Consider the following 12,183-nt stretch of genomic DNA (forward strand, 5'->3'; position numbering starts at 1 on the left):
ACCAGCAAGAAAAAGAAGGAAATCCTGAGTCATTCCTGGTATTGCCAATATTTATTATTTCTAAGGACTTAGATTCACCATAGGATAAAAAATAAGCTAATTACCTTCACATTACAGCATCTGTTTTTATCTTGACTCTAAAGAACAGTAATTTATGTCATTCATTCTTGCCCTTTTATCCCTAAGGTCTAGAAAAGTATGCCAGCATAGGGATCTATTTTAGTGATAGCCACAGTAATTTTAGAAGATTTTTAACTTTTGCTGTCTTTACTAATTAGCTTCAGTCAACTAGAATAATTTAGGAATTGGCTGTTGTGATTCAATTATTCTAGTTAGTTGAAGATCAAAAGTGAAATACCCTATTAAATTAATTATATGTTTTCTTTTATTAGCATAGTAAGTTTAGAACAGTTAACATAAATGAATGGGAGATTTAAAGAATTCTGGATCCTGCATACTCCTAAGGACCAATATGATGATGTAAAGAAGTCAGGAACCTTTAGCACACCGTCCATATCCCATCCACCACCTGTTTTTGTAAATAAAGTGTTACCGACACACAGTTATCCCCTTCCATTTATGCATTGCTTATTGGAGTTTTTGTGTTACAAGGGCAGAGTTGAATAGTTGCGACAGAGATCATATGACCTACAAAAGGCTAAAATATTTATGATCTGGCCCTTTACAGGAAAAGTTTACTAACTCTGACCTAGACTGTTACAATAGAGTCTGTTGATATTGTGAAGAATGTTTGCTTAACATATTCTTGACCTAAACACTGTCCCTGGAATATCATTTTAAAAATAAAATTTTGATGAGTTTGCTTTCTTACGATTTTATGTTCTACCAAAATACAGATGTTTTAAGTACTTTGCTTTGCTGCGGTTCTTTTAAGGATTAAAGTTTTCATTTGATTTGTAGATAAACTGCATGATCTGTTGAAGGGAAAGTTGGCAGATCAAATGGGACTTGAAGGTCCAGAATGGGTCTTTAAAACCAACCAACAAACAAACAAACAAAAACTTATTTTTGTCTTCCTCAAAAACGAAGCCTGAGATCTCTTTCTAGTTCCTGAGCTGTTTAGGTTCTGGCCATGTATGCAGCTTATCATTTTTGAAAAGCTACAGGATTGAGGGACCTGGGTTCATGTTGAGTTCTGACACGAACAAGCTATTTGACTGTGGGCAAGTCATCTACCTATTCTGGCCCCCGTTTTTCCTTATCTTTGAGATAAGGATGGTCTACAGCAGTGGTCCCTAATTCCTGGGTTACAGACCAGGCCGCACAGCAGGAGGTGAGCAGTGGGCTAGGGAGCAAAGCTTCATCTGTATTTGCAGCTGTTCCCCAGCACGAGCATCACCACCTCAGCTCCACCTCACATCATCAGGCATTAGATTCTCATAGGAGCACTGGGCCCTAGTGCCAAAAAGTTTGGAGACCGTTGCTCTACAGGATCTCTAAGACCTTTTCATCATGTCGATATCTTATTAGCATCTAAAAATCTAGAATTTTTCTTTTTAACAGAATCATGTACTGGCACTGACAGCCCAATCCCTTGATGTTGAACATCTGAATGAAATAAGTCTCAAGCTCCCACTTAGTGACATAGCTGTGAAGACATTGCAAAATATAAACTGGCGATGGATTCAGGCTATGGCAACAGCACTGGAACACTGCAAGTCAGAACAGTCCATCTCGGCCATTCTGTTTCAATTAAGGTAAAATTAACGGCTTGAGCTCAGTAATGTCATTGCTATATGTCACCATTTTGTTTGTTTTTAAACCTTTATAGTGAGCTTCAGGAAATCGGATTAAACAAAAAGTTTCTTTATTGCTGTGAAAAGTGGGTCCAGCTTTTGGAGAAGACAGAAGAGATAATCAAGGAGAATATTGCTGACAGCCTTCCAGCTCTCCTGGAACAGCAGAAAACATACGAGGTAAACCAGTGCTTTCTGTCACCCTCACACCCCTCACCCTGGGACAGGAGTCAGAGAAAGACAGATTGAAATAAGATACAGTGAGTACCTATCAATGTATGTCTTTAAGCAAATTCTGTTATCAGTTGATCATGTGTAAAATTCTCACACATTTCACAAATTTCAATTTTTGGTTTTATTGCTCTATTTTGTTAATCATAGAACTCCTAGATTTTCTGTAGTAGGTGGAAGCCTCTAGCACAACTTTGCTTCCAGAGAATGCAATTATATCACTTTACCAGGAGCATGTTAAAGTACTTCAACTCATCTTTGCATTTTTACTGAGTAATTCTCTAAAATATCAAAGAACCTGGTATAATTATAATTGCAGCATTAATAATTTCACTTGTGCTGATTTATATTTGGAAATACTCTTGGTGATTACAGGCAGATCCTTCATTTCAAAAGTGCATGATTAATTCACTGTAACTTTTTAATGTAACTGATTTGTCTGCATTGTAATGTTAACATCATGCAATGAAAATAGAATGCATCCAGCCAAAAAGCTCAGTGACCTTGTATAAATTACTTAGCTTCTTTATACCTTAGCTTCCTCCTCTTCAAATGGATATGTTAATACTACTAAAATCTGAAGTTTGAAGAATAAGTGAGACAACACACGTGTTTACATGGTGCCCGGAAAATAGTAAATGCCCAATAAACAGAGATTAGTTGTAGTTATTACTGGATCATTTTGCCTCTGAGATTACATTTATAGGTTGTGTTGACATAATGGTTGAGCATTCTTTTTGCAGTTAGGCTTAATTAATTTGAAAATTATCATCTCAGATATCTTCTGTGAACTTAAATTTTAATAGGAAATGTAAACTCCAGATTCATAATGAATTCTGCAAGCCGATATTTGTATTTTTACTCATACAGATGTTAGAAGCTGAAGTTTCTATAAACCAGACAGTTGCTGATTCCTATGTCAACCAGTCCTTACAACTCTTGGACACAACAGAAATAGAGAAGAGGTAAGCTCTCCGGAGCGTGCGGGCATGCGGGGCCAGTGCAGCCGGGGCAGGCCAGCTACCCCAGGAGTCTTGACCACGGCAGTGCCCTGCAGCCGTGTCAGTTGATAGGCCAGCCTGGGGCCAGTCTTCTGACTGTATATTAGAATGGGTCTGGCTACTTGACCATAAAAACAGTGGTGGCACTGTCCCCTATGGTGGTCGGGTGGGTTTAGCAGACCAGACACTTTGGAAATATCTACTTGCCAAGCACAATTAACTAAGTTTTTTCTCTAAAGAATTCTTCTGTAGTGTGTTTTCCTCTCTACCTTCAGCATCATGGTGTTTTGCTGTTTAAAAAATAGTTCTGAAGGTGCTGTTGTTCCTAGTAAGTAGTGATGCCACAGGTGCGAAAGAAGGGATTTTCTCTCTATGCTATATACATGGGATTGGGGTCACTGGGTAGTGCCAGTCAGGCTGAGCAGAGCCTCTTTGTCCATCCCAGTGACAATAAAGTAAGCCCATACGAACAGCTGGTATTGTGGCAACAGAGCCCAGAAGTGGCCTATCTTAAATACTTATCTCACATATCCTGATAGACATTGTTTTTTCTCCCTATTACCATTCATATACCGCTGAATCTTCTTTCAGCATAAATAAGAACTATAAAGCCCATTTCTTCCTAGCTCTGAAGTAATAAATTCAAGCCAGTTCCAAGATGATCGGCTACTTTTGCTTTGATCAATAAAGCAAAGCATGACTTTCTCCATAACAAATAAAAGGCCTTATTTATCACGTGAAGGGTGTCATTTATCTGGAAAAGAACTAGTTGAGTTGTTGCAGGAAGCATGTTTTTATTGCTAAAATGACATAAAGTATAACCCTCAAAGTGTAGATAACATTACAAGATACCTACCTGTTCATCTGTTTCCCCCTTTTCTGGTATATAATTTTCCATACAGCATTTGGCATAACGGATATTAAAACAGCTACAGTTTGTTTAAGAGTATGGTTGTCATACATGCTGGCACAATAGCAGGTCATGTGCAGATATCTTCTGCTAAAAGCTTTTTGCCAACCCACATACTACCCCTGTTCCAGCTCCAAGTTTCCCATCATATTTAAGTTGAATTATGCTAAGATTTTCAAGGGTTTTTTTCCCATGTAACTGAACCTATCCCTAGCAAATCTGAGTTTCTTTTATGCCGCAATAGTTATTTTTCCTATGTGTTCATGTCCGGATTCTCTAACCATCTGTTTTTCCCCAAGACCGGAATTTGTTTCAAAGTTCACGAAGCTGAAGGACCAGTGGCAGAACGCCACCCAGGGCATTCGGCAGAGGAAGAGAGAGGTCGATGGGCTGGTGAGGCAGTGGCAGTACTTCACCACCTCCGAGGAAGACTTGCATCGCTTCCTCGCCGACACCAGCCACGTGCTGTCTGCAGTGAAGAGCCAGGATTGCTACAGCCTCTGCCAGACCCGAAGTCTGATCCATGAGCTGAAGGTAGTGCATGCACGGTCACAGTGTGAGACGGTAGGGTGGTCATTATTTAGAAGATGTTCGTTCACCTCAGGTTTTGTGTTTATTGCAATGTCATGGTTCAAATGGCCTGTCTGCAATGGGGAAGCCACCTGGGTAGGGTCACCATGACCTTATCCGACCTTGTTTCTGGCCTTGTGGGGTCAGAAACCCTGTCTTATTTATTCTTCCTGAAACAGTGGGGCTCTCTTGGGCCATGGGAGTAAGGATGGAGTGGAGAGATGGGTGGGTAGAATGGGGGAAGTTTGGGGTGACAGACTCACACCACCCAAGTTTTTAAGGCACTGAGTAATGTATAAATTGACCACCAGTGTAGTAATTTACAGTGGGACTCCTGTTTGCTCTTGAAGGGCAAATTCATTTAGGCACCAAAGTTTTCGGTCAGAAGGTTGATTGATGAGCATAGGACCAGAGTAATTAATTAGCTGGCAGTTCTCAGGGAATGTTCCATTGAGCTATAGAACCACTCTCTAGAGGCACAACTAAATAGAACACCCCCCTTCTGAACACCTATGCTTTTTCCTCTTTCATTAATCCAGTCGTCAAACATTAATTGACTACCCGCTGTGTGCTAGTCACTATTCTAAGTGCTAGAAGTATGGTGTAGATTAAGAGAAGACCCCCACACTCATGGGGGCAGTCAGACAGATTAATAAACAAACAAGAAAATATCAGATTGCAATAAGGCATATGTAGATCATTAAAACAGGGCCAGTGATGGAGGGGCTGGGTGGCTACCTTAAATTGAGTGATCTCTGGGAATGTGATGTTTAAACAAGAACCCGAAAGATGAGAAAGAGCCAGCCACACAAAGATTTGGGGAAAGAGTCTTATACACAGAGGAGATAGCTTTCTCAAATTCCTCAAGATGGGAACAAGCTTATCAAAACAGAGGAACAGCAACAAAGCTAGTACCACTGGAGTATAGCCAGTGAGGCCACAGTGATAGGAAATGAATTTGAGAGGCAGACAGGGAGGAGCATTTTGTAGGTAAGATATGGTAGCTGGATTACAGTCTCGATGTAATAGGAGGCCTTGGAAGAGTTTCATTTGGAAGAGGGAGCAGCAGGAATCTATTTGTATTTTTTAAAGATCCTCTGGCTGCTCAGAGCAGGATGGATTATAGGGGAGCAAAAGGAGAGCAGAAATCCCTAGCCTATTTATTGCTTTATAACAACCATCGTTGATTATTGTCTCTCATAGTTCTGGGGATTGACTCGAGGTGGTTTTTGCTTAAGGTCTCAGGCAGTTCCAGTCAGATGGTGACTGGGGGCTGGACTCATCTGAAGGCTCACTCACTCTCATGTCTTGCACTTTTAAGCTAGAAAGACTCAGACAGCTAGGAACTGGAACAGCTGGGGCTCCTGGGCTTCGTTCCCTGTAGTCACTTCACATGGAGGCTTCTGGTAGCCAGACTTCTTATGTGGCAGCTCAAGGCTTCAAAGGCGCATGTCCCAAGAAAAAGAGATCCAGGAAGAAGCTATACTGCCTTTTAGACCTAGCCCCGGAAGTCACATATGTCATTTCCACCATCTTCTGTTAATCAAGGCCATCACATATGTCCACATAAGGTCAAGAGGAGGGGTCAGAGGCACTACCACTTGATGGAGAGTGAATAGGTTCTAGAAGAGCATGTGGGACTAGGAATATTGCTCTGGCCATTTTGTGAAAAATACCGTCTGCCAAAACCAGCTGGGCTATTTCAGTAGTCTTAGACAGTTGTTATGATGGATAAGAAAAAGGTGATCACAGTAAAGATAAAGAAGGATATGTTCGTAGATAGCATTTACATGACACTGATGGTTTGAATGTAGCAGGTAAATAAAAATCTAAATCAGGATGACTCTAGGTTTCTTTCTTGAGCGTCTTGGTGAATAGTAGTATGCTATTGACCAAGTCAAGGAAGACTAGAGGAGGAGCAGGTCTTTTGATAAATTCGAAATGGCTTAAGCAAATCATTTTTATTTTATTTTATTTTTTTAGAATAAAGAAATTCATTTTCAGAGATGGCAAACCACCTATGCACTAACCTTAGACACTGGGGAAAAGTTACTGAACACAACTAACCTGGAAAGCAAAGAGTCTATCGACAAGAGAATCCGTCAACTTCAGGACAACTGGAAGGACACAAAGCTCCGAGTGGGAGAGACGATTAAACACTTCCAGAGCGTCATAGAGGTAAACACACCATTTACTTCTCCATTCATGATACGGCATTTGAATGCAGTGCATAGAATTTTTGTTTGCTATGTGACAATGGGAATGATTTTAGGGTAATTTTGAGTTTCCCAAAGGACCTTAAGTCCTAATCCATGAATCATACCAGTTACTTAATGTAGAATAATAGCATTAAAAAAACTTAATATTAAGTATATAAACACTTGAGGTTCTATTTTGTATTTACTTTTATGAAACAGGAAACTTATTTGAGTTCAGTAGAGTTAAGGTTCCATATATACTCTGTTTGGGGGTATAGTATATGAAAATAACCACAATGATACTTTATCTTACTGGTAATAAAAGAGAATGCACTTTTCCATATAAATTATTTTCCCAGATAATTGATGATTCTATCTATAAGAACTGAAATATTTTGTTTTGAATTATTAGGAAAGTCATTGCTTTGTTATGCTGAAATATCAAGTTCTCTGAGGTGCTTTGAGTTTAGCCCCTACACTGCTATGCTCTTTGAAGTCTTATGTGGTTTTTATGGTTTTTCTATTTAATATGAAGCTGTCTATTCTTTTTGTTTCTCTGAGCATACCTACTCCTTACAGCCTGCTCTCCTCTCTAAACGACTGTGTGTCAAAACCAGATAACCAAGCTTGTCATAGATGTTTTTCTGAATTAAGAATAAACATGTGCTGAGTTAGGTTCTGAGCCTCTCTCCTGCGAATAAAGTATCTGAATTTTCTTTGGTATGCAGACTATATGAAATTCATTAACTAGCAAACATTTGTTGAGCACCTGCTGTGTTTGTAAAGCATGCTGGTAAGTGCCGTTAACGGTTTGGGGGAGGAGATAAGGACTCAGTTTTGTTTCTCTCCTTGCCTCCTTCTTGGTTGTGTTAAAGAGAGTTTATTGCTGGACAGGTGGCCTCCACTTATGTGAGGTGTTTCCATAAAATTGGGCCAGCCCAAGTATGTTTAGGTATCATTTGTACTGAGGAATAGAATATTGTTTGATTTTATGTTTATCCATATTTGGTTACCTCAGGAGTAGAAATTTATCCTAATAAATCAATTGTAAACATCCTGCATTTGAAGATGCAGGCATCTTATTTGCTCAGCAATGTGAAAGGTTAAAGGGAAACATATAGTGCAAAAGAATGGCACTGGCCTGCAGCCTTCGTCACCTCTTGCCTATGTCGCTTCTAACCTTATATCCTTGGCCAGTCAGTTTTCTTTCAACCTCAGTTTTCACATTTTAAACATAATAATAGTAATACTTGCCCTCCCTCCTAAGGTTATTACAATTACAATAAGACAGTGAAGTTAAAAACACTTTATAAACTGTAGTGATCTAAGCAGAGCGGTAGTGAGAAATGGAGACCAAGTGAACCTTGACTGTGACAGGGTCGCGAAAGCCAAACTATTTCTAGAAAGGGAAAGAAAGAGAACAGAGGAATGACATTAGAAAAGAAGACTAGAAAAGTGGCTGAGTGCTTTAGCTTTCTGGTGCTACTGCATGCCCAAGACTGTAAATGCTAAAGATTAATCCTTATAGTAGCCTTTTAAACATGAACTTTTCGAAAATTAAAATAGAAATAAGATTATATAGGTTAGGGATATGGGGAGGGAGGAAGGAATACAGTTGACCTTTGAACAACATGGGTTTGAATTGTGCGGGCCACTTATATGCGGATTCTTTTTTTCAATAAAGTAGGCCCTCTGCATCCCAGGGTTTTGCATCTGCGGATTTAACCAACTGCAGGTCTAAAACAGTATTTTCAGTCTGCAGTTGGGAATCTCTACATGTGGAGGGTCGACTTAAGTTATACGGGAATTTTCAACTCCATGGGGATTGGTACCCGTAACCACCTCCACCACCCCGCATTATTCAAGAGTCAACTGTATTTCAGAGCAAAACTAACCAACACCATGGTTGAAATGAGCCACATGTAGAGCTGCAAAGAGGCATCGAACCAAACTGGTGTCTCATCTGTTCTTTTAGATCATGGTTTGTTCAAGACAGGAACTGGGTTTCCATGTGACAAAAAGCACATTTAGTAGAGCAATTGCATGGATTAAATGAGTTATTTTGTTTCTACGATCCATTCTTAAGTAGCAAAGTACTTACCAGTTTTAATACTGTTTTCAAATAGACATGGGACCAGTGTGAAAAGAAAATGAAAGAGTTGAAGAGCAGGCTGCACGTTTTAAAAGCACAAAGTGAAGATCCTCTTCCAGAACTTCATGAGGACCTCCATAAAGAAAAAGAGCTGATTAAGGTATTGAAAGCTGAGGTTGTGATCAAGATAATCACTTAGCTGTTTTCTGAGAAGTTGAAGTGTTTGTTTACCTTTCAGTTTCTGTGTTGAAACCAAGTTTTCATGTTCATTTGAAAAACATTTTCCCTGTCTTCGATCTAACAAAGCATCCTGGTCTCCAAAGGAATTAGAATCCATGCTTTTTGAGATCCATGTGTGAAAATGAGAGACTTTTGCAGAAATTCACTTCTTGGAATCTCGGGGGTTTTCTGCTTCAGGTCCTCTTTCTATCTGATTGTCCTCTGTAATATAAGATGTGGCCTCTGAGATTACATCGAATGCTATTCCCTTATCAGATGACCTTGTCTTTGAAATGAGAGGAAAGTATGACTAAAGAATTTATTTTTCAGAGGCCGGTAGGTTGGTTTTTTTGCTCAATTATAACACTTTTATAAAACCTTCCAAACTACATTCTGCCTAATTAATATCAAACTAGCAAAAATTCCTGGCTATTTTAGGCCTTCGTAGACAAAGCTGTGCTGGAAAAGAATAACCTCCTCCCTGCATCTTTTTATTTCGTGTAAAAATTTCTAATATGCACAATATTTCTTACATAACAAATGATATGACAGATTGCCATGAAACCATCACCCAGCCAAAAAATAAAACATAAACAGTTAAAGTGTTCTGTATGATTTCTCACGTTCTTTCCCTTCCCACAAGTATCCACAACCCTGAATTTGGTCTTTTATCATTCTTGTGCATTTCTTTATCTATCGTTTTACTACATATGTACATAGTTCTCAATGAAATATAGAAGTATAATTTTTGCTTTTAAATTTTACATAAATAATACCATACTATAGAACACATACGATGCAACTTTTCTCCCTCGTTATGATTTTGAATCATCTGTGTTACCTATAGCTCATTCATTCTCACTGCTGTATTGTACACATTATATCAAAATAATTTCCTTCTCCGGTCACTTGGTATTACCCAATTTTTAAAAAACTTTTGATAGTCTGATAGATGTGAGATGGTATCTCTTTGTAGTCTTATTATTAGTAAGTTGAACATTTTTTTCATATTTATTGCCCCTTCAGATTTGCCTTTCTGTGAATTGCCCGTTTATATCCTTTACTCATTTTTCTGTTGGCTGTTTGTCTTTATCTTATTGATTTGAAGTAGCTGCTTATTTATTTTAAATACTTCAACTCTGTTGAGTATAGACATTGCAAATGTATTCTCCCATCCAAGAGCTTGTTTTTCTACTTTTTTTTTTGGTGTCGTTAGCTGAACAAATGATTTTTTGTTATTTTAATATAGATGAATTTATCAGTATCTTCATTTATGATTTGTGTTTTCTATTTCCTTTGGGAAATCTCTATAATTAGAGTCATAAATATACCCTCCTATATTTTCTTCTTCAGGTTTCAAGTTTTACTCTTTCCATCTTTATTCATTGAAGAACTGATTTTTGCATACATTTTGAGAATAAAGGTCTAATTTTTTATTCATATGGCTAATCAGTTGTCCTTATACCTGTTTATTGAATAGACCAAGGTCAAATGTCAAGTTTCCACATACACATACATGATTTGTTTCTTGGTTCTCTACTCTGTTCTAGTGGCCTATTTGTTTCATCTTTTATACCATCTTCATTTCAGGTGTGATATGAATCCATACCTTGTTTTCCCACATTAGTGTGGATGTCCTTGAGTCTTTGATCTCCCACAACTTTTAGAAGCAGTTTGTCAAACTATGAAATATCTTAATAAGAGTTTTAATGGAATAGTATTGAATTTATAGATTGATTTGGTAAAAATTAACATCTCTTTGACAATGAGAACTCCTATTCCCGAATATGGCATTTGTCCCCTTTTAGTCATGTTCAGTGTTTTATAATTTTCTTTACATCGTATTGTGCATATTTTGTTAGATTTGTTGCTTGGTGTATTATTTTTGAAGCTATTGAGTATCCTACCTTTTTAAATTATATTTTCTTTTTATTACTGGTGCCTAGAAATGTGACTTATTTTTATGTATTGATATCATATTCAGCCATCTTGCTAATAAACCTTTGTTAATTTCAATAATTTTTTATATTCTTTTGGGTGTCTGTATGATAGACAATCACCATTTGTGAAAAATGACTCCTTTTTTGTTCCTTCCTTTTAATTATAATTTTTTCTGTTCTTTCCACACTGGTCAGTACTCCCAAAACAATGCTGAGTAGAAGCACTGATGGCTGGCTCCTTCGTGTTGTTCCTGATTTTAAAAAGAATGATTCAGACATTTCACCATTAAGTTTATTTGCTGATGATGTCTTTATTAGTTAAGAAGGTTCCTACTTATCCCTAATTTTCAAAGTTTTTATCATCTCTACATCTTCAGGTTTAGATCTACATTTCAATATCAAATGAGTGGATGTGGAGTCACTCTCTCAGTTGACACAGAAGAATTTCCCTCCATAAAGTCTAGAAACTAGTGCAGAATGCACCCTGTAAACTCATAAGAAGGCATAATTTTTCCCACGTGTCACACTTCTTAGTTTCCAGTGAGATCCTTTCAGCTTCCATAGCCTCAGTATTCTGTCTCAGTGGAAAGAATCAGGGAGCGAGGCCAAGCACATGGATTTCATTCAACCTATGACCATATTCCAAAAGATCCCAGGTAACCTGAAGCCTGTCTAGGGCAGTGTTTATCATCCCCAAATCACTTGGGGGAGATACACTAGCCGCTTGACCAGTCTGAGCTTTACTTTCTTCCTTGGAAAATTACATTCCAGATACAGCCAAGTTGCTCTATGGAATAACTGCTCGCTCTCGTGTGTGCTCACGCTCCCCCTCCATCCCCCTCCGTCCCCTTCCGTCCCCTTCCGTCCACCTTCTGTCTCTCTCTCTGATTTCTTCATATATTTTATATATTAACTTTTCACTATTATGAAATTTGCTATAGGTGGACATCTGTTCATAAAACTTGTTAAATGATTGAGTCCTTGGGAAAGTTTTATTTTAAAAATAATTTTCGAATAAGTAATATCACATGATTCAAAATTCAGAAGGTACAAAAAGTACACAGGAGTTCCCCAACCCCCACCAACGGTTTTGTTTTCTATGGTTTCAGTTACAGTCAGCTGCAGTTCAGAAATTCTAGATATTTTGAGAGAGAGAGTGCACACCGATGTGACGTTTATTACAGTGTATTATTATAATTGTTCTATTCGTTATTGTTAATCTCTTACTGTGCCTAATTTATTAATTAAACTTTATCATAGATATT

The 12,183-nt window shown here is 38.1% G+C and overlaps 1 protein-coding gene across 5 annotated transcripts in view; it reads left to right on the forward strand.

Annotated features, from left to right (window-relative positions):
- LOC120612736 (nesprin-2-like) overlaps positions 1–12,183 on the forward strand; it is a 54,311-nt gene that overhangs the window by 1,926 nt on the left and 40,202 nt on the right. For 4 of the 5 annotated variants that reach the window (XM_039875204.1, XM_039875205.1, XM_039875206.1 and 1 more), the window contains exons 3-6: positions 2,859–2,953; positions 4,199–4,433; positions 6,453–6,647; positions 8,794–8,919. In XM_039875204.1, coding sequence (XP_039731138.1) covers positions 2,859–2,953; positions 4,199–4,433; positions 6,453–6,647; positions 8,794–8,919 — 651 coding nt within the window. Of the gene's footprint in view, positions 1–1,742; positions 1,938–2,858; positions 2,954–4,198; positions 4,434–6,452; positions 6,648–8,793; positions 8,920–12,183 lie in introns of those variants that run through there. The other variant, XM_039875207.1, reaches the window with a different exon arrangement.

The sequence above is a fragment of the Pteropus medius genome, unplaced genomic scaffold (assembly GCF_902729225.1).
Source record: "Pteropus medius unplaced genomic scaffold, Ma_sr-lr_union100, whole genome shotgun sequence".
Classification (NCBI taxonomy): domain Eukaryota; kingdom Metazoa; phylum Chordata; class Mammalia; order Chiroptera; family Pteropodidae; genus Pteropus; species Pteropus medius.